The 23,386-nt window shown below is 37.4% G+C and overlaps 1 protein-coding gene across 5 annotated transcripts in view; it reads left to right on the top strand.

Moving 5' to 3' along the window:
- Positions 1–23,386, top strand: part of PCCA (propionyl-CoA carboxylase subunit alpha) — a 373,607-nt gene that overhangs the window by 88,209 nt on the left and 262,012 nt on the right. For 3 of the 5 annotated variants that reach the window (XM_068526624.1, XM_068526626.1, XM_068526625.1), the window contains 2 exons: positions 7,848–7,979; positions 19,596–19,632. In XM_068526624.1, the coding sequence (XP_068382725.1) occupies positions 7,848–7,979; positions 19,596–19,632 (169 nt within the window). Of the gene's footprint in view, positions 1–1,475; positions 1,632–6,154; positions 6,172–7,847; positions 7,980–19,595; positions 19,633–23,386 lie in introns of those variants that run through there. The other 2 variants (XM_068526627.1, XM_068526628.1) reach the window with 2 other exon arrangements.

Raw genomic sequence — 23,386 nt, forward strand, 5'->3', positions numbered from 1 at the left:
TCTGCTGTCAAATATTAGAAATGGAAGGTGTCCCATTGCTGTATTGTTCAATTCCTGTGCGTGAAAAACAAGGTTTTATATTTAACGATATGCCTTCACTGGAAAACCTGACTTCTGCCAATTGTTACAGTGTGGAAACTGTTTCTCTAACTGAATATTGTGCGTGGCTATCATCTGGAAGTAATAATATTACTTGAGTGCATTGTGCCAAGTGGACACTTAATACAGAATATACATTAGACTGAATGAAATCCAGATACTAGTAATACTGACAGAGAAAGACACAGATTCCTTTGGTTAAACTAACTCACAGCATGTACAGTGTACCGTAAGTCAAATGCAGTTTGTAAGCATGTCATTAGATTTCAATCGATCTTGCAATTAGCATCCCAAACAAATGGAAAAGCGGTGCTGGTTTATAAATTTATGTTCAGAATTTTAAAGAATCTTTGTCTCCCTTCCACTACCCTTCCTCCACAACAGTCAGGTTCCTTAAGGTTCTCATCCCAGTGAGTCACATAAATTGGGTTCTTAATTTGCAAGGAGCAGACTAGCACTTAAGGAAAATGCCTCCTATATACGTAGGGGGTTGGAGGCTGATGGCACCTTCTGCTAGGGTTGTCCTGTACCTCCCTGTATGGATGCCCCACAGTCAGTGTTGAGGAAAATGAATTAGGGTTCATATTCTGGTCTTCTCTAATCGTGCCCACTGCACAGCCTGGGGCTTCCAGTAAGTGCTCGTCCGTACCTTGTACCCAATCTTGGGGTAAAGACCCAGCCGACTGGTATTTACTGATGACCATGGAAACTACACTAGGAATATTTCTCCCTTCTGTGTGTTCAAATGTTGTCCTTCTCTTTTATTTCTAATCATTATTTTGAAAAGTACACTGAGTGCAGGTTAAAAGCTAACCACCAAAACAGGGTTCAACCCTGATGTCCTAAGCTGAGAGGAGGAGCCTTCCCTCTTGTACACAGTAACTTGTTAGAGCCCAAGTGCCAACTTGGCTGAAATTCCTTCTTGGGACCGAACTGAGTTTTTTGTTTTTAACTTAAAAAAAAAAAGAAGGGCTGAGTAATATTGTATCAAATACCAGAAGTGGTCTCATTGGAAGCAAAGACTATTTACATTAAATAAGAAATCAGTTTGCAGGTGTTGCATCTGTCACATTTACAGTATAGTGTAATATACTGTGACCAAAAGTGTAACTGAAATACAGCTTCAGACACTCAGTCCACAGTGAGCGCAGCGTGCCACAGGCGAGTTTAGGGGAGGTGGTGAAAGGGGAGGCGGAAAGCAGGAGGAAGATGAGTTCTCCCTGAGGGTTTCTGGTTTCGTCACGGATTGGACAGCCGTGCAGTCCTCCTCCACTGCCACAGGTGGCCTGATGGACCAGCTTCTGTTGCTCAGAGAATGCAGTCCAAGCTCACCTGTGATTTCAGCAGTGCTCATGGCAACAGGAAGATCTTTTTTCTTTGCAAACAGACACTAGTCAGACGGAATCCCAGATCAACCCTTCCGCCACCGTCCTCATGAGCTCTTCTTGGACCTCATACAAAGAGCAAAATCTGAGTGTTTTGGAAGTAGTGATGCTGCAGAGGCTGGATACTGTCCGGTTAAGCCAGCAAAGGTGATGTTTTGTACTTTATAGTTTTCACATTTAACCTATAGTGGCAGTAGTTGTTACCACTTCGTCAGGCTTCACTTTGTACAAAATAACCATCTACTGAAGCATCCCAGCCAAACGTGAGAATGCACTTTCTTTTTCTCTCTGTCTTTTTAAAAAAAAAAAAAAAAAGCCAAAAAAGTCCCCTGAAGAGGTTAGCAAACCAGCCTGAGAAACGCCTCCCTGGCTGTGGGTGCTGCTGCTGTGGCTGCTCCTGGTCTAGGCGTTGGTTTTAACTCCTCTAAGCTGGCGGCTACTCTGAGAATGTTTTCAAAGTTTTTATTGTAGAAGAAGAGACAGATACAGAAAAAAACTATGCAGAACCAGTGTGAGCTTGCGTAAGGAGAGGAATCTTGTAGCCATTACGTAGGTTCAGTCATGAGACATTTGCCCTGAATCCCAGAAGGCCTGTCCGTGTGACCCATCTCAGTCCTAACCTCTGGTCTCTCCCCGGGTGTATCCACTACTTTGACTTATATAGTAATCATTTTCATGCACTTTAAGATAATTTTATGGTCCAAGTGTGCATCCCTGGACACTGTGATTTGTCTTGCCCATTTATTTTCACCTCTGATATGTCCTCTAAATTTCTCTCAGTCCATAGGTTCTCCTCACGTACATTTCTCTTCCCTACAGTTTATCTGTTGAAGAACCTTGGGCTGTTTGACCTGTAGAGTGTCTCTCAGTCTTGACTTAGCTGATTGCATAATCATGGTGCAGTTCTGCATTTCCCTCCATTCTTGGCATTTCCTACAGATTGTCAAACTGGCTGCAGAGATGGGGATCAGACTTAGGTTTCAATTCCTTTGACCAAGACTGTAGGAGGCACATGTCTTGTTACTGCTTTTTAAGATCTAAGCAGCCTTTGAAGCTTACTGTCTATAGCTATTGCTTCATTAGATTGCAAAATGGTGATAGTTTAATTCTAACATCTTTTTCATTAATTAATTGGAATATATTTATAAAGAGACTCTTCCCCTCATTTGTTGTTTGGTTTCCTAGTGGTGTAATTCATATAGAAAGAGCAAGATGAGTGTATAATTCTTTATCTTTATTTACTAGTTTTTGAGGTAATAAATTGGTTAACCAGTTAACCAGTTCTTTTTAAAAGTATCGTTATGGAGTCATAGATTTAAACGTATTTTGTAGGTTTAAATCTGTTGGAGTTACTAGTGAAGCTCAAGTTGTCCCTCTTTGGCCAGGGGGACCTAAGTTGGCTCATGGTCTTTTGGACTTGACCCTCATAATCTTTTATAGAGTCCTTGCTCTCTGATCTGACAAGATATTCTAGGCTCATGTTTTACATTTCTTGCTTCAGGCCTTTAATCAGCCACCTTTCTAAGATGCGTTGGTTTCTTTGTTTGTTTGTTTGTTTTATTTATTTCATTTATTTATTTCTGGCTGCGTTGGGTCTTTGTTCCTGCGCGTGGGCTTTCTCTAGTTGCGGCGAGCAGGGGCTACTCTTCATTGTGGTGCGCGGGCTTCTCATTGCAGTGGCTTCTCCTGTTGCAGAGCACGGGCTTCAGTAGTTGTGGCACGCGGGCTCCGTAGTTGTGGCTCACGGGCTCTAGAGCTCAGGTTCAGTAGTTGTGGCGCACGGGCTTAGTTGCTCCATGGCATGTGGGATCTTCCCGGACCAGGGCTCGAACCTGTGTCCCCTGCATTGGCAGGTGGATTCTTTTTTTTTTTTTTTTTTTTTTTGGCAGGTGGATTCTTAACCACTGTGCCACCAGGGAAGCCCCAGTCTGGTGAGAATTTAAACTTTTCTTTTGTACAAGTCACGTATTCTTTTTTTTTTCCTTTTTTTTTTTTCTTTTTTTTTTTTTTTCTTAAGTAGTATTGCTGGAATGTATCATGGTACTGTTCATTCTGGGTTGAATTTTTCAAGTGTGCTGTAGTATGTTTACTATGTATTTTCAGTTTTAAGAAAGTTTGCTTGAGTTATGGTTTTTAGTATTTTTTCTTTGTTTTAGTCCCCGCCCACCCCCCCACACCAGGCCAAAGACTCCTCTTATCCATATGTTGGATGTTCTTTGTTTATCTTTAGTATTTGCCATTTTCTCTTGCATTTTAGAAAAAATTTCTTTTTTTTATATTTAAATTTTTAAAAAGTTTCTTCCTTTGACTATCTCTTGTGAGGCGTTATTTGTTTTCTTTATTCACTCTTATTTTCCCTCTAGTTTAGTCTTCACTTCCAAAATTATTTTCTTTTGCATTTCTAATTCTATCCTTAGGTCTATCACCTCATTTCAGAACATTTCTAATTCTGATATCTTATTTCATGTTTTCTTATTTTAAAATGTCTTTCAGCTTGTTTTGAAATAATAGGTGACAGTTTGATCTGCTGTGTTAGCATGTCTTTCTTGTGCTTTTTTTCCCTCCATGGATGTTTTTCTAGGTCTTATTTTTTTCTTATAAAAACAGTGTATGGGATTTTACCTTGACACTTTTATTTTGCTTAGTTTTATGTGTGAAATTAGTTTTCCTCTATGTTGCTTTTTAAAGAGCTATATATTTTTTAAAATCAGTGATACATGTCTGAGAAGTTCAAATACTTGAACAGGGATAGCAGGAAAAGATTTATTCGAGGTCTTGAAAAGATGAATTAACCTTGTAATTTCTTTTATTCTTTTTGATACTCATATTGTTATCAGCGTATTCAGTGGGCAGCACTAATATGTGCTTTTGAGATAACTGTATTAATTTTTGAACGCTTTCTCACTGACTCAGTTTTTTATCTCATGTGCTAACTTCTCTGCACCAGTCCTGAAACTGGCCTTTTCTACTAGAAATTCTTTTTTCTTTTATCACGGAATAAAAATTAACGTCCAGAGTCTGGGTCCTTCGGGCAGTTCAGCAGTTTTTCCATGGCTATGGCTCATGTCTGTCTGACCTTAGTTTTACAGTTATCCAAGTAGTAATTCTTTATGAACCTAAAATGTATACATTAAAAAAAAAACCAAACTGGATTCATAGCTTAGCACTTTACTAACTGTCATGGTATTTCTAACAATGAATTATGTATCATACATTTTAATTTTTACAGATGATGATTATTTCTGCATTTGCAACATAAAGCCTGTTGTAAATTAAATCTCTGTTTCCCTAACACATTGCTCAAACCCAACTCTTTTCCCCATTCTTTTATCAAAATATGACCAGAACCATAAAATCACGGAATTTAGAAAGTGAAAACAATCTTTTTTTTTTCTCCAGTCTTAGAGCAGTGATTTCAGCTTTTTGTAATTTCTTTCTCAGGTATCACTACAAAAGTGCTTCCAGTGATGATGAAAAAATTCCCGCTTTTTTCACGGCCATTATACATTCACCTGTATTTAGGTATTATATTCATCATTCATGGTAAATTTACAAGTTCCTTGAAAAGCATAGTTTGAGAAGTAAATTTTATTTACTTTTGGCTTTGGCATGCCAAAGAGACTTACTGGTGATTAGGGAAAATGGGTAGCAAAAGATACAGGGTTAACGGTAGAGTATTGAAAGGTTATTAGTGCATAAATTTTGGCCTTAAGTTCTAAGTCACACAAATCACTCTGGTCAAGAACTCTGGACTTTTGAAACATGCTTCATCACTTTGCAGTTACCATACTGTCTTATCCTTGCTTTTTTGGTCAAGGAATTAAGGGAGTCAGAGCTATGATACTGCTTTCTTAATTTGCCTTAATTACATTTAAAGGCTAACCCAGGGAGTACTACCAAAACATAAAAAGATAAAGATAGAAAGGAAGTTAGTTTATTGAAACATCTGTTTGAGTAGTTACTCAGTGTACTACTGGCTATTTTTCTTTGTGTTGGATGGGAGAAAGAATAGTCACTAAATGCTTGATGTGAGCTTTCTTTCTTGGTAATTTCGCATTTTGGGGTGAGTCATTTTCCTCAAATTAGAATGCATGAAAAAAGTCTGGTTAATCAGTGGTTCCTGGTCGTTGGGCTCTTGTTAATCAGAAGTTTTTACTGTATAATCATAATGTATTTTGGATGTTCTCATTTATGTTATTTCTTCAGCTCTTTGTGTAGGCATTCTGATTCCTTGATTACATCTGCCTGGCATAGTGGTATTTAAAACAGCATTTATGATAAAAATTCCTCCATCTTAGCAAGTAAAATGAGAATATGGAAAGACAATTGATAGTTAAAACATGATTGTTTCCTCTTGACTTAGTCTTTATTGGGTTGTAGGTTTGGGATAAAGAGAAGTGAGTACGATTGTTGCTCTGGTCCAAAATGACTAGTTTATCCAGCTAGAGACACAGAGTATGTGGAGGTGTAGTCCTACTACCACTTTCCCCTCTTACAGAGCAGTTCCATTTTTTATGTGCTTTACATTTTGGGGGTTTCACATAAAGTTTTTTTTTTTTTTTTTTTTTTTTTAAAGAAAATGATGTTCTGTTAAAACTACATACAAACATTTGATGGAGAGGTACTTAATGAGCATCTGTTATGGCTGAAGAGGTTTCTTATCTAGCATTCTGTTATTGTAACACTGGTAAGTGTTGGTATTTGGGTTCCTATAACGTATTTTGGGGTCCTGTGGACCTAGCTGTCTTATTATTCTAGTGTTCTCTTTTTATCAGGACTTCTGGGTAGAGGACAAGGACTAACAGTTGTGGCACTCAGCTTGGTGTTTTATATTATTATTTATTCAGTGCTTCGATCAAACTTGCAGGGTGGTTATTACCCCCTTGTCACACAAAGAAAGGAGGCTTTAAACTCAGAATCTAAAAATTCCCCTTTCTTCTGTCTTGCTTCTGGGCAGGAGGGAAAGTATACATCCTGAGTTTAAAGGCATTGGCTTTTCTGTACATTTTATCTGAATGATATCATCTACAATTTTTAATTCCGTCCTTTATTTGATGCCTTTAAAAATCCGTATCTCAGCCTGGACCTATCTTCTAACCTCTGGACCTCTCGGTCTGTCTCCTGAACATGGGCACTTGACTATCCCACAGGCATCTCACCTCAGCATGTATAAAGTTGAAACTGTCATATCTCCCAAATATTTATCTCTTCATATATTCCTCTTGTTGTGTCCCTGCTCTACTTCCACCTCCTGCTCTGGGTGGGTTTAATCCTCTTTGCTCACAATGGCTGAGAGCAATCCAAACACCACACTGCAATAGCTACTCTGGATGATATTCTCATAAGGAGAATGAAGCTCCTTTCTAAAGCCGAGAGTCTTTTCAGGCAGCAGTGCCAGTAGATAGAATATGAGATATAAATTATATGATTTATTCGTTACACTGACCCTGACCAAAGGTCATGGGAGAATCAACAGTTAGGTACCTTACTCTGATGATGCCCTGCATACAATCTAATTTTTCCTTTTTCATAGTTAACCTCCGTTCTTTACCTAATGACCTCATTCTTTACCTCAGCAAACCCCCTTTTTACTTCTCTAGACCATGCCCTACAGTGGCACTAACTCCATCGGTACTTTTTTCTGTCCCTAATTAGTTTCCATTAGCACTTTGTTTACTTTAATATCATATACACAGAGAGGTGGACCCATTGCTGGGGAACTAATCGTGATTTATATAGACTAGTTTTGACTGAAATCATAACTCTACCTGGTAAATTCCCACTGTATTCTTTACTCATTTCTTACAGTCACAAGGATGTCAACATTGCCTACTTTATTTTGTCTGTTTCTCTGAGGTGCTGGTGATCTGTTTCATGTTCCCTTGAATTAATTGATATTCTGTGGTTTTCATCCATGTTATCCCCTACACTTAGCTTAAAGCCTGGCACAAAGTTGGCGTGTTAAACCAGGCACTGTGCTGCAGGGTATTGAGAATACAAAGATTTATAAGGCATTTTTAAAGGTGAACTTACTGTTTAGATTGGGTGGCAGAATACTAGATACAACTACAACACCATAGAAGTTGCTTTCCCAAAGAATACTGTTAATATCAAGTAAGAGTTCTTCATTACTTCTAGTTATTTTTCTTTGACCTGACTTTCATATATCTTTGTGCACATATACTATATGCAACACAGTATTATATATTGTAATATATTGGCTCAAATGCTTGCTTTTAAGTTGTTCTTGGTCTGTGAGTAACTGGTAAATATACATATGGGTTTTTCTTTTTATAAAGTTGTGACTCCATATCAAGCACTGAAATGTTTTTGTTATAAATTTCTACTGGCATTTCTTCACAGGCAGCGGAAGATGTCATTTTCATTGGACCTGATACACATGCTATTCAAGCCATGGGTGACAAGATTGAAAGCAAATTATTAGCTAAGAACGCAAAAGTTAACACAATCCCTGGCTTTGATGGAGTGGTCAAGGTGAGAAACTGTTTTACTCTAATCTTTATAGTACATGTCCTGAAGTCAAACATTTTGTCAAAAGTGTAAGATAAAATGCAGTTTTTGCTTTTTAAAATATTCATGTATAGATTAAAAAAATCAATGTTGTTTACACTTGGATTATTTTGAATGGCGTAAGTTAGAGCAAGAAGCCCCTGAAGCATTGTATTTAACGATCAGTGTTGACTTTTACTTTCATAGGAAAAAACTTGGTGATAAATGTGCTGTTAGATGTGTGGATTTCATTTGTTGGTGGTATATATTTAATGTTTGAAACATTATGATGTTCTCTGTATCTTTATGGTGAGCTTCTGTCCATATGCATAAAATGTGAATTGTAGACTTGTTTGGTATAGCTGTGTGTCACTATAGATCCCAAGCACAACTCCTCAACCAGCAAGCCGCTTTTGCAGCTGAAGTCTTCTAAGGAAGAAACGCAGAAATTGGAGTATGTGTCTCCCCTTCCTCTCTGCGCTCCTCCCCACTGCCGAGGAAAAATTATTCATTTTTTTTCTCATGAGAAAAGAGTCCCTGTGTAGACGAGAACCTTGCGATTTGAATTAGTCTGCAGGAACTCTTCATCTCAGTGTTTCTTATTGTACCTTCTGGGCTGGGCAGTTCTTCATTGTGCTGGATTATTTCATGAATTACAGGACAGTTAGCAAGCACGGCCCCTGGTTAGTAAATATCCTCAGCTTCTTGCCCATATTTACCTATATTTACCTCAATATGTATCCATCCATTTTTTTTTCTTCTCTCATCTTACAAAGAATAGATGTTCCCCATCCTCTGTAAAGCCAATTCTTCCTCTTATGCTCCAGATATACCCTTTATAGACTTCATGGGCTACAGTCTTCACTCATTATCTTTCCTCTCTTCTGTGTCTTAAAATTCTCCTTGTCTTTTAATGCCTTTCCATTATTATTGCTATTAAAAATGCTCAATCAGTCAAAAATCTACTGATCCCTGAGCTAAGTGGGAAGCATCTGATGATAAGAGAAACCCGTGGTCCCTCACACCATGGTGCTTCCAGTTTAGTGGAAAGAAATATGTGTTCCTCCTCTTCAGAGAGCACAGTAGCCGCTTGTCACTCCACAGCTGCCACCTTAGTTCTCTTTCCTTTCACAGCCAAACGTCTTAGAAGAATTGTCCTCACTTGCTTTCATTTCCACACTTTCCCCCTTATCTTTAGTCTACATCTGGCTTCTTTGCTCATTCCCACCGAAATTTCTCTTGAAAAGGCTACTAGCAACCTCTCCCTCTCATGAAATCCAGTGTGTAATTTTTAATCCTGGTCATCTCAGTCTCTTCAAAGCATTTCAGTCTCTTGGTTACTCTTTCCTTCTGGAAATACTCACTTCTGGCACATTACTCAGTTCCAGTTTTGTTTTCGTGTTTCTGGCTGGTTTAAGTGCTGCTTCTTAGTTTTCATGCTGATTATTCTTCCTACCTTTGTCCCTTAAATGTTGGCTTCATTATGGGTTTTCTCTTATTGGACAGACTCATTCTAAGCAATATAACTTATTTTTATGGCTACACATCTCAAACCTGTATATCTGTTCTAGATATTGCCTTAGAACTGCATATCCAGTTGCTTCTTAAACAGGTCTGCCTGATGCCTTTGAGGCACCATAAAAGTAACAAGTTGAAGCTGAGCTCATCATTTTCTGTCTAGCCAGGGATTGGCATTCTGTGGCTCCATGCACTCCTGTTTTTGTAAATAAAATTTTATTGGAACACAGCCATGCTCTTTCCTTTATATGTTGTCCATGGCTGCTTTTCCATGATAATGGCTGAGTTGAGTAATTGTGTCAGAGACCCACAAAAGTCTGGAATATTTACTACCTGGCCTGTTCAGAAAAAGTTTGCTGACTCCTGCTGTAAACTTCTCATTTTTTCCTTTCCTGCCTGAGAAGATGCTGGCATTTTCCACACCATTTCACAAGCTAGAAACTTGGAGTTCCTAATAAATACTGCTACAGAGAATTCACTTAAATATCTTTCTGATCTATTACTTTTATTTTTTTTCCTCACACTAACTCCAAGTTCCAACTAACACCATATAGTCTGGATTACTTCACCAGCCTTCTAATTGCTTTCCCTGTAGCCAGTCTTTTTTATTTTTATTTTTTAAATATTTATTTATTTGGCTGCACCGAGTCCTAGTCAGGGCACGCGGGATCTTTAGTTGCGGCATGCGAACTCTTAGTTGCGGCATGTGGGATCTAGTTCGCTGACCAGGGATCGAACCCGGGCCCCTTGCACTGGGAGCGTGGAGTCCTAGCCACTGGACCACCAGGGAAGTCCCCTTGTAGCCAGTCTTGGTCTTGGTCCCGTCCAGTTAAATTTCGACACTAAAGCTTGAGTGATGTTTCAGAAATCCAGATTTGATCACATACCTGTGTTTAAAAACTCTTGAATGACTACTCATTTAAATCCTTTGAATAGCTGGCCTTTGTTTCTCTCTTCAGACTGATACTGTGCCAGCTTACCCTTTGCACTGGATGTACCAACCATATATGACATCTTTCAGATTTTTGAAACTTCTGTTCTTAATTCTGACACGTGTGTTGATTCTGCTTCGGTCTTCACTCCTGACTGTCTTCTACACATAGTTTAGGTCTTGGCTTAAATATACATTTCTCACAGAGGCATTCCTTGACTCTATGTATTAGATTAGGCCCTCTACTGAATTTTCCCTTAATACCCTGTACTTCACTTACCACATTTAAAATTATTTGTTTACTCATCTATTCAGTAAATGTTTAACAAGTGCACACTGTTTGTCTAACATTGTTTGAAGTGCTGTGGATATAGTAGGGATCAAAGCAGACCAAAACAAAAAAATATTCCTGCCCTCATTGAGCTTATGCTATAGAAAAGGGAGACAAATAATAAATAAGAAAATAAGAAACATAAGACAGGGAACGGGGAGAGGGAATGTTGGAGGGTAGGATACCTGTTGTTTGAATACCTGTTTTAAGTTCTTTTGGGTATATACTCAGGAGTAGAATTGCTGGGTCATATGATAAGTCTATGCTTAACTTTTTGAGGAACTTCCAGGCATCCAAGCCTTTGTGTAATCCACTCCTCTTCAGTTTGGGTAAAACCTGTGATTCGCTTCTGTAACTAAGAGAATATGGTAAAGGGTGATGGCATGTCACTCCCTTAATTAAGTTACATTATATGGCAAAGGTGATGGAATATCACTACGTTCACTTACATTAATAGGGCAAAGTAATTGAGCGTCACTCCTGTGATTATGTTTTATTATAAAAGACTCCATTTTAGGAGACTAGAGAACAGATTCTAGGTGCTGGCTTTGATGAAGAGAGCAGCCATATTGAGGAAACCCACATGGCAGTGAACTGTAGACAGCTTCTGAGGATCTAAGTAAAGATGATCTCCATTCGAGAGCCAGCAAAACGGTGGGGCCCTCAGTCATACAGCCTCAAGGAAATAAATTCTGCCAGTCACCTGAATGAACTTGGATTTGTCCCCAGTTGAGCCTCCAAATGCAAATGCAGTCTGGCCCATACCTTGATTGCTGCCTTGAAAGGCCCTGAGCAGAGTATGACAAGTCTTTTCTTTATCAGGCTGTCAACTATTGGGTTTTAGTCTTTCTTTACATTCTCGTTTTAGAGAGTTTGGGTAGTGGTTTTATGAACCTTGGTCTATTCAGCCCTAATACTTCTGCCGGTATAGTTGTATTTTTTTTTTTTTTTTTTTCCGAGCAAGAAATCTGGCCTTCTTGAGATCGTCAGTTTGGGCTTGATTTAGTCACAAGGGTAGTGATGAGTCAGAGTCCAAATTAATTCTGTCTTGATGATTAGTAGCAGAGTCCTCAGGAGTTCAAGGACAAAGTCCTTAGGAGAGCATTTGATCTGGAAATTCTATTTGCATTGTAGATCCTTTCTTATGAAGTCAGTGTGTATAGTGTCTCATAGGAGGAAGGAATGTTCCTTGAATAGAGGTTCAAAGGTGACAGTTGGGGGCTGGGATGTGGGAAATGTGAGGAATATTAGAGATAACCATTATCTGAGTAATTTGTTGATGCTGAGAGAGAGCGTCTGTAAAGATGGAGGGATTTAAGTTTGATAGTGTACCACCAGTATCAATAAGTAATAATTAGTGAAATTTCTCCTTTTGAGTTGATGGCTGAAATGGGTACTTGATTCGCTTTTGGAACATAGCCTATTATATTTTTTCCCCTCATTTTCTTGGCTAATACAGAACAATTGTTTACTCATTGTTACTTCTGGTTGCAAAATCTGCAGGTGTCTTTATCAAAAGACCGATATTAATTTCTGGAGTGGAAGCATCTAATTTTATCTGTAAGGCCATTAGTTTATTCTGCACCTAGTAATGCAGAACACTAGGTGTTTGAGAGTTTGCTTCCCTGTTTTTCCCTAAGGTGCGCCTCTCAGATGAATCATTCATACCAAAAGCTTATGAAAGAGTCTATTATAATTCTAAATTATCCTTGGTGAAATTATGCCATCTAGAAAGATAAGAACATGAATTTGAGTTACAGATTTAATACATTTGAGGAGTAGTCTGACTTACAGCACAGGCAGCCTGAGACAAACCTGTTTACGAAAGTCTTGTAGTGGCTTACCAAGTAATGGTTGGCCATCTCTAACTGCAGACCTGACAATGTGCAGTGCCTTGGTGGTTTAGTATTTGGAGGGGAGATCTCTTCCAGACCCAGACTCCCATGGACAAAAAAATGAGTCAAGACAGGGGAAAGTTTTCAAGGTTTTGGTATGGGTTTAAAGGCAAATTTTGTCCTATTTGGATACCCTTGAAACCTTCTGAAGTCACTGGCTCCTGGAGGGCACATGAACATGAACTTATAGGTCCTATGCTTGTCTTCTTCCATATGAACTTTGTCTTATGGACTCAGAACAAAAAATGTTGAGGATTTTTTGGAGCTCTCCCCAATGTGAGATTTTTCTCACCATTGTGGTTGGGGAGACCCCTGAGCGTGGGGGGCTCAGTGGGCATCAGAGGAGCACTGCAGTTTTTGAAGCTAGGATCTTGAACTGTGGCTTTTAGTAGGTCTTGAACTGATTCCAGTGGAACCTCCACGATTGCCTCAAAGTGATGGTATCCTTTACTGTAGTAGGTAGTAAACTTGGTTTTGCTTGATCAACAGGTTTTTTTGGTTGTCTTTTCAGGGAGGCTGCATTTGACAATCTGCATTTGAATTTCCAACCTCGGTTAATTTGGAAAATAGGGAAAAAGTAGAAAGTCGAAGAAAATAAACCACTGTCTTGTCAGTGTTGTCTCCTTGTATGCCTTAGGTGATTTTTAAGATCCTGTTACACTCTCAAATGATGATAGATTCTCATTACCTGTGTTAACTTAAGTATGGTATACAGTTTCTAACACCTCTTGTCTGAATTAATTTGTTAAACCACAACTGAACCTGCAGGATATAGTTTTCAGATAAGCATTTAAAAATAATTTTAAGGAATGCCCCTTTGTTTTTCAGACAGATGTTAATACTAGTTTTATTTCTAGTTTGCTTTAAATTATTTCTGATATAAGAGACTGTACATATTTTATTTTCTTTTAAATTTGGTTATTTTAGAAACCTTGTATAGTAATTCCACATTCATTTGGAACTACACTACTTTTCACATTTTGTAGTTTAGTTTTGTTAGGTAAAAGATTGCTTTTGATGGTATCTATGCAGATAGAGGTTTGCTGATGCAGATAAATAGTGTAAATTTTTGGAATACCTTGTGGTTTTAGCAACTGCATTAAGCGATACTTTTGCATGGGAAGACTATATGTGCTAATTATAGATAATTCCATCTTTTAAAAATCCATACTTTTTTTTTTTTTTTTTCTCCCATTGATCTGTGGTATTTTTAAAGCAATTCTTTTTCTTGGAAACTATAGTCTACTTTTTTTCCTCCAAGTACTTGAGTAAATTAATGTGGTTTCAGTTTGTTATATTTCTCCTTAAAACATTTGTTCCTTTTCCATTTGATTATTTTGAATGTTATTTGGACGTTATACGGAGATGGTTTCCCACATTCCTTTAAAACGTTGTGTGTAGTACTTAAGGAGTCTTCTGAAACGGTTTCCTTTTGTCTTGTTCTTGAGTCACCCTTTTCATTAGAGAGAAACTAATGTTGTTTTAAAGTGTCATGTAAAGTAGTCAGGTATTCAAGTAGTCATCTGGTATGAAGTATTTGCCTTTCATTTTCTTCAGTATCTTATTAACTTGATCTCAGGAACTTGAGAGCAGAATGAATGAAGAGTGTTCATCTGAAGCTGTTGGAAGACAGGGTTGGAATCCCAGCCCACTTGTTTAGCGAAAAATAACAAGCCGCAGACCCTGATTTCAAAGAGCTTCAAGTGCCCTTAGGGAGACCTACAGATAGACAGGCAATTTAATACATTTTAATAATGTGAAGCTCAGAGTGTATTGGCCCATGTAGGAGGGGCACCTAACCTAATTTAAGGGCGTCATGGCAGAACTTCCAATGGAAGGATATTTAAGTGATAACCTGAAGTCTGAGTAGTAGTGAGTTAGCTAAAAAGTGAGGGGAATTGATGGAGACGCAGCATTGTGGTCAGTGAAAATATCTTGTAAAAGCTTGGAGCTGGGAGACCATGGGAGCTTTAGCAAACTGCAGGTATGCAAGTGTGAGGGGCTGTAGTTAGACAGGGCTGGAGAGAGAATTAGGATCCAGATATGTATGACTTTGAATGCTGTTCATCTGGACGTGGAGGTTATTTTTGTGGCTTTGGGAGCCTCTGAATGGTTTCATGCAGAAGAGTTAACATGATAAAACTTGTGGAATTAGAAAACTTATTTTGATTGTGATGTGGAAAATGGATTGGAGCAGTGCAAAACTTGAGGTTGGTAGACAAATTAGAATGCTCTTCCTTTAACCCAGACAATAAATGTTAGGGGCCTAAGATAAAAGTATTAGGATGGAGCAAAGTAGATGTTGTGGGGAGACACTGGAAGTGGAATCTGTAAGATTTTGTGATCTGTTAGATGTCAGGTGTGAAGCAGAGGGAGGAATCAGCAATGATTAAATTGCTGCATTTGGTTCTAATTATCTACCAGTGTACCAGAAATTTATTAGACTTCTCTGAGTTTCTCTTGTTCTGTAAGAGAGAATAGTAATATTTACATCTCAGAGCAGAGTCTGGTAGTATATTTGCATGAGGTTTATAAATTATGCAGTGTAGGTTTAAAGTAGTAATTGTTTTTATCACCTGATTAGCCAGATTTTAAACACTGCACTTCTGCTTTAGCAGAAAGAGCCAGATAATAACAACAAAAAACTAGTGTGAAGGGAATCATTTAAGAAACCAAAAAATCGGAAAGCTGTGTCCTAGTAATTAAAAAGTACAATATTAGACATCAGTATCCTTTTTCCCTGCTAAACCGAGAATAACTTTCCTGATGATGCTTCAAAGGCTTTAAGGCTTTATATTTTTGAAAAAGGGTTTGGTTATGTTTACTATGCTGTTTTACAATAAGAGAAACGTGTACTAAATCTTAGGTTCGAAAATATCAATAAATTAAACAGAAAGAGTCTTCTGTTTGACTTGGAATTATCTGGAAAATAGAATCAGCTGGAACCTATCTCCTGAAGCCAGGATTGTTGAAAGTTTTGCTTTACTTTGTATATGAATGCAGAATAGTTTGAGGATGCTTTTTGTGTGCAGATAGAGCTTTTACCCATAGTGTCTTTTTTTTTTTTTTTTTTTTTAATGTGGGCCATTTTTAAAGTCTTTATTGAACTTGTTACAATATTGCTTCTGTTTTATGTTTTGTTTTTTTGGCCACGAGGCATGTGGGATCTTAGCTTCTGACCAGGGATTGAACCTGCACCCCCTGCACTGGAAGGCGAAGTCTTAACCCCTGGGCCGCCAGGGAAGTCCCATGTCCATAGTGTCTTGAAGCAATGATTTTTTTGTTTTCTTCAGAAACAGTCACTGATTTGTTCAGAACCAGCTGAGGAAAGTAAACTCCTAAGTAGCTTCCCATACTGATGAGTAGCAGGACTCTCATCCAGTGAGTGCAGAATTCGGGGTTGGTAAGTAGGCTGTGTGTAGCAAGTGAGAAGGGAGAGGTGTGGTCTGAATCGTGGGTGGTGGAGCCAGTATTGGACACTACCGTCACTGTAGAAATAAATTGGGTGTTTAACACCAGGGAGGACTATTTGAATTTGCCTGCCTTTGTTATAGATTTTACTTCCCTTCCCTGCCCAAGAAGAACCCTGCTTACCAGCTGTAAAGAGTACTCGGATCATCTGATCCAGTGAAGGGCGCTGGAGGTACAAGTGCACATTTTTGCAGTATTGTAGTGCCAGTATTAGTTCTGTATCATACAGGTTCAGAGAATGAGTGATGACCACAGGATAGGACAACCAAGGGCAGGCAGGAAAGGAACAAACTTGATGGGGGTGCGGGCTGCCCATTTTATCACATATTGCCAACCTTAACTGAGTGCTTACTATTTGCCAGACTCTGTTCTAGTGTGTTTCAGCTGTTACTAATTTTATCTTCTTAATAACCCTGTGAGATATTATGTCCATCTTACAGATGAGCAAACCTAATTCCATAGAGGCATACTGGTAGGTAATGCGTTCACTGTCACTGAGCCAGCATTGGAGCCCATGCCTTTGGGCTCCAGTATCTGTGCTCTTAGCTGCTGGGCTTTGCTGCCTCACAGGTGGCTGCTACAGACCATTAACAGATAAACTGGACCTGAAGAAAAAGCATCCAATTTTTTTAGCTCCTTTTTACACTGTTGTGACCTACTTATTTGGTTATAGCAACATCACCTACCTCTCCCGTCATACTCTCTGTAAAACAGAATTTTTTACTGTTTTATTCTTCGGTTGGATGATAGAGCTCACTTAATGTAAGCTGTGCTGAAATAGAGGAGTAAAAGAAATGGTTACTGGTTCTGTTGGCTTCTTTCCTCTTTCTCCATTTCTTGAACTGCTGTTTTAGAATTATATAGCTTAATACTTTCCTGCAACCCTTTCCTCGTCAGATGATTGTTGGTCTTTTTCTTGTTGGTTCAGTTTTTTTTTTTACTACAAAAATTTTTTCTACCTATAGCCCTACAGGGAAGTTACACTGACACTGGGATGTGTCAGTGCTGTTGAATTTGGAGCTATTAGGCTGTCCAAAAAGTTCATTCGGGTTTTTCTTTAATGTCGTGCGGCACAACTGGAACGAACTTTTTGGCCAACCCCAATATATAGGACCTTTTTATCTCTTTAAAAGTAGTTTCGTATATGTGCTGAAAGAACATATTGGAGCTAGGTGTACTTAATAGTTTATTGTTGAAACTGATACTAGAGATTTTTAATGTCTAGTACATAATATGTGCTCAATTAAATATTTTGGGATGAGTGAATTACAAGTGAAAAATTAATTTTAAAGACAGTTTGATTTTACTTGGAAGGTCATTTAGTAGAATTTGCTTTTCATAGTAAGAAAACTTAAGCATACTGATTAGTTAAAACACAAGATTGTTTTGTGGCAGTTTATAGAAGTGTTGGATTTGTAGCAGCTAAAGAATTTTTAGAAATTTTGCTTTGTGTAAACATATATCTCTCTCTGTACACAGTCCATCCATAATATGTATATATAAATACGTATTAAAATATTACTAACGAACTAACATTGCCTGTTTGTTCTCTCAAGGTATTGAACCTTTTAGATGGCAGGGTTTTTTCTCTCTGAATATCTTTTGCAAATATACTATTACACGTTTGAAAGAAAAGACATGTTAAAAGTTTCCTTCTAGGCTTCTTATAATCCAGTCTCCATCAGCCAGCACTCTTCCTGTATTTTGTTCGCGAGGCACTAATTGTCCGCATTTGGCAGGTTTAACACTTCCTGACAGAGAGGCTATTAAGGGGAAGTATTCTCCAATAACTGTCACTGGCTTGAACAAAGAACCTTCAAACTCAATGTGTGGAAACCACTAACATTATTAAATGACCCTTTTCATGGATTTTTATCCCTTTAAGCTAAAATTTGGAGAATGTAAGGTCAGTGAAAACAGCAAGGTGTAATAAAGCAGTAAACCTTGATTTTTTGCGGGGGTAGAATGGGAAGTATAGATTTATCTCTGACTTGAAAACAATTGTTATTTGGAAAATCTCATTAGCAGATGTGACTGCTTGGAGTTAAAAAAAAAAAAGACTTAAAACTGATGTTGCTTACAGGACTGCTTTGAACTTAACAAGCACCTATTTGTGGAGCAGACTGGCTAATGAAAGGAAATTAAATTTTTCTGACAACGTCCCCTGCCAACCTCCTTATTCAGGGGATGTTATTAGGTACTGAAGACTTTTAAGGAAGATTTTTTTTTTTTTTATTAGACATGAATGAAGCCGTTATAAACATCCCCCACCCTCCCATTTTGGGGGAGGATTCTGACATGGTTACTCTACATTTTTAAAGTATTAGCTTAAAAGCTTAAAAAATACCAACCTTTACTTTGATATTTTAAAGTTATTTTCTAAAAATTCAGGCATTCTTACCAGCTACTGGTTTCAAAACATTATTGTCATTCCCTGTGATAGTTTACTTTATGTCACTGAATTATTTAAAAAGTTAAATTTACTAGAATTTACTTGGATTTAAAATCTTTTCAGCTTTCTCTTTACTGTTATCTGGGGGAAATGTATCAGGAGTGTCCTGTGTTGGACCTGTTAGGTGAGAGTTAATGATCAATAAAATGGTTTAGATTCAAGGGAAGTTTTGGTCCATTCAGTGGCATTGGTTGATATTTAGCAGTAAGTAATCCTTACATTCATAGACTTTTACCTTGTGCTGTTTTATTTATTTTTATTTTTAAAATTTTTATTGAAGTATAGTTGATTTACAGTGTTACCTTGTACTGTTTTAGAATGCCTTTTCTTTCCTTGGCTTTTTGGAAGTTTTCCCCCCACTAGATGGTTCATTGAATTTCAGGTTTTAATTTATGTTAACAAGATGTAACTGGTAAAGATAAAATATGTACCCCAAAAGTGGATGAAATAAAAAAGCAAAAAGAAAAAGTAATGGAGATTACTAAAGGAATTTTTTGAGGGGAACAATTGGCAATTCCTATAGATACTAGAAGTTTACTTTTTTGTTTCTGGAAAATCTGTTGATCTCCTCCCAAACAATAGAGAATCAACTCCCCCTGCTGACAGAATCAAGGAAAACATGACATATAAATATCAGAGACAGAATCAAGCTGGCTGTGGACAAGCTTTAATGATCTGATTTATGGTTCAGTATTGATTGTAAACATCTAGATTCTGCCGTTAAGTTCCAGCAACTGCACCAAATCATTTGGCAATTCTGGTAGTGCTTCCTGCCAGCTCATTTCAAACCGCTTTGAGTTTCTTAATATAATAATGATGAGGTAGAATTTACATTCCACTTATGGTATTAATTTTACATTTCTCTGAATAAAAAGAGTTAGAAGGTTGTAAAATTGAACATTAAATGAATCGGAGGAGACAGTAGTGCAATATATGACTGCCCTAAAGACATTGTGCAATGGTTGATGGGATTAATGTTGGGTCTCATTTCCTGCTTTTACAGGATGCAGATGAAGCTGTCAGAATTGCAAGGGAAATTGGTAAGTTCTTAAATTAACTTTGGTAGGATTTCTATGTCTTTTAGCAAATATGGTTGAGTAAACATGTAATACGTAATTCCCGTGGAGCAAATAATAGTTTAATAGTTTCAGGTTTCTGATTACTTGTTCCTCTGGAAGAATTTATCAGCGGAATTACCATATTCTATTATTAAAGGGAACTTTAAAGAGTAATTTGACCTTAATTATAGTTCCTTTGTAAGAGAAAATCACTGGCTAATTAAAAGAAGGATTTGTCTTAATAGTTCTTGAGATTGGATGTAATGTAAATTTATATATATGTAGTTGAATGCAACTTACTAAAGGACATACATGATTAACATGAAGATTTCGTATTTGACAAGGCTCTTCGAGTTTTTACCTTTTCCTAAGAATTTAAGTATCAACTTAAAAATCTTGCTAAGAAAGAGAAAATAGAATGTGAGAAATTAGAACAGAATATTCTAAATTGGAGTAAAAGGTAAACTGAAGGACGTTTTAATGACTGTTTTACTTGCCTGTTGTATGTATAATTATACTGGGGCAGTGCTTCCTGACTTTCTATTTTCAAAAATATTCCTGGCACTCTTGACAAGTATTGTATTTTCAGTAACCTGTTAATTAAGAAAATGCATGGGCATACTGTTATCATAGATTAGTAATGCTATTAAATAACTTTACAGTTTTATTAATCAGTTCATATTTGTTTACATTTGACAAAAATTTGTAGGTAGATGAGAGAAATTAGACAATGCTTGGTAGTTAGGAATTCACGGCATCTTAGCATTCCTGCACTGATGGGGCCAAGCTTTTCAGCATCCCACATTAACATTTCTTTAGTCCTGTTTTCTCTGATTATTTAGAATTATTTTACTCATTTGGAGAGCATTTACTTTGGCTGATTTGACTGATATAGGTCCTGGACTTAAGACCAGGCCCTAGAAAATCTTATTTTATCTGACTATAACATCTCTTCATTAATCATTTCTTCAGGCTTCAAAAAGCATCAAAAAGCATCTCAGTACTTCTCAGGAAGATTTGCTAGGTTCTGAATATAGGTTGGACTTCATGGAACTGATTTTTGGTTTATATCTTTAAGAAAATCAAAAGCTTCTCTCTGTGGTTTGAAATCACTGCATTCCTCATAGCCTAAGAGACTATAACATGTCTGTTGGCTTTTGAGGAGACTTTCCTAAAATAATTTTATTCTATTGTGTACTTGTAAATGTCAAAAGTCATCTTTCTCGTTCTAGTTTAGATATTATTATTATCTATATAACAGGACATAATAATACTATTATCACAATAGTATCTACATAAAAAGAACAGAATATTTGGAGGAATTTAGAGAAATAAAAAGGGGTTAGGAGAAAGTCTTGAATTCCGTTGGTGTGTCACAATTTGAATTATGAATCTTCAACTCTTGAGAATTCCCTTTGTATAAATGGCAGGTTGCTTTGCTTGCTCTTTCATGTCTTGTCTTCCACTTTAAGGAAAAAAAAAAAAATTGTGACCTTTAAAATAACCAGTGAATCACGGTGGGACTCTGACCAGTTCTCATCACTTGGCTCTTTCCTCCCTTACTATTTTAGTGCTGTACTTAACCACCCTCAACCCGCTTCAGTTTTTTAATTACTGAGTTTATCTAATTCAATTGAAGGCTCTTTTCTTTATATTTGGGCACATCCGTTATGGTCCTTCTTCTTTCCTGTCTTTCCTCTAGTTCTTCCCCAGTTGCTCTTTCTCATTCGTGAAATGAATGATCGCAATCATGGCTATTAAGTATAAGAGTGCTAGTGTTTTGCTTATGCTGAAAGAAAGGGAAGCCATAAAATTTGAGGTGAAGTAAAACATAATAAAGAACCAGGGTCATCAGCCTTATAAAGCTTTTGAAATTTCCCTGAAAACCCCCTCTGAATCACTACTGAAACCTCCCATAAAACCTTTTCCCTCAGGTGCCAGCTTCTAAAATAAGTTAAATTACATATTATTAAAGTTTCTTGGTTTTCTGTATTGTTTGGTTGATTCATCACTTTTCTACTAATTTTATTGAGATAAGATCACATTTTAACTACATTATGATTTTGATGACTTCTTGTGAGTTTGTCTAAGAGTTGAACTGAACATTGATTCCCTGGGAAAATATGTTCCCATTTCTAAACAACTGAATTATAATCAACCTTTGAACCTATCCATTTGTAGGTTGCGGATGGTCCATTTGTCATGCCTATTCACAGATTTCTCTGTTTTACTTCTTTCTGTGTTACATGGTGAAAATGAAATTGATTGTCTTTTCTGTGGTTCCCCTTCTCTCTCACATCTGTACTTCTTTCTGGAAACAGGGATCTGGGCTGCCGGAGGAGGAAACTACCGCGTTGAGCATTGATGAATTAGGTGCCTTTTGCATAATAGTAGCTCTTGTTTATGGAGCACTTTTTCCATGTAGCAGGCACTTTGTGAATGTTATTTCTAATGCTAATTCTTGGGTTAATTATTTTCATTTACATTTAAGAAACTAAGGATTAGAAATGGTAAGTAATTTGCTCAAGGTCACAGAGCTACTGAGTGGTGGGCTACTTTAAATTTAGGGTCATTTAGCTCCCAAGAGCATGGATTTTTCAATATACTTTGGAAAACTAATGGTATTAGAGGTTGAGAGCTAAAATTTGAGTTACTGCTTTGTGTAAAATAGTATAAGGCACTTAATCATGTTATATGTGGACTTTAAGAATCAGACAGCCCCTTATTGACAGGGTGAGAGACAGTTAAGACTTAATATGTTACTTCTATGTACTTGTTTTTTGGTCTTCCTTGTCTCCCTCATTCTCACTCCTGATTTTTTCCTTTTGACCTCTCTTAAGTTTAAAGATACAGGGCTATTGATCCCCAGTTTATCTTTAACCCCAGAGATAGGCAACAGCAATCAGTAAGCTTGATTTTGCATTAAAGTTTGAGCTTTTTACTGGATCAAAGGTCCTTAATACAATCAAGACAAAATTGATTCTTAAAAGGAAAAGAATTTGTAAATCTAAACCCTGTTCTTTAACAACTTCCAGATTATTTTGATTGTTTTCTTTTCTTCTGCCTGTCTTCCTTACAGTCACAAATCATACCCAATTTAAGAAAAATTTTTTTGATCCTCAGATCCACCATACTCCAAACCTGCTTCTCCCACGGTTTCTACATCTCGGTAGATGTCACTCCATTCACTCAGTGGCTAAAGCTAAAACCCAAGATCTATCCTGGTGCCTTTTCCCCTGTCATCCTATTGTCAGTCTATCAATAGATACTGTCAAGTCTTCATTCAGAATATCTCCCATATTCACTACTCACTATCTTGACTACCAACACTCTCCTCCAAACTACCATTGTTCTTGCAGGGACTATGATAATAGTTTTCCTACTTCTTTTCTTAAACACTTCAAAGCTATTCTTCACATAGCAGTCAGTGTGATATTTTAAAACTCTAAATAATAAGGACACACCCCATCTCATCCCACCCAATTGATCCCAGCCTTAAACCCGTTAATGACTTTCCATTGCACTTAGATAAAATTAAAATTCCTTACTGTGACTACAAGCCCCAAATGATTTGACACCTGCCTTTCTCTCCAGTCTCATTTTATACTACTCCCTTCCTTGCCTACCATACTTCAGTCACACTGGCTTTCTTTTTATTTATTTATTTATTTAATTTATTTTTGGCTGCGTTGGGTCTTCGTTGCTGCACGTGGGTTTTCTCTAGTTGTGGCGAGCG

Source organism: Eschrichtius robustus, chromosome 18 (genome assembly GCF_028021215.1).
Source record: "Eschrichtius robustus isolate mEscRob2 chromosome 18, mEscRob2.pri, whole genome shotgun sequence".
NCBI lineage: Eukaryota > Metazoa > Chordata > Mammalia > Artiodactyla > Eschrichtiidae > Eschrichtius > Eschrichtius robustus.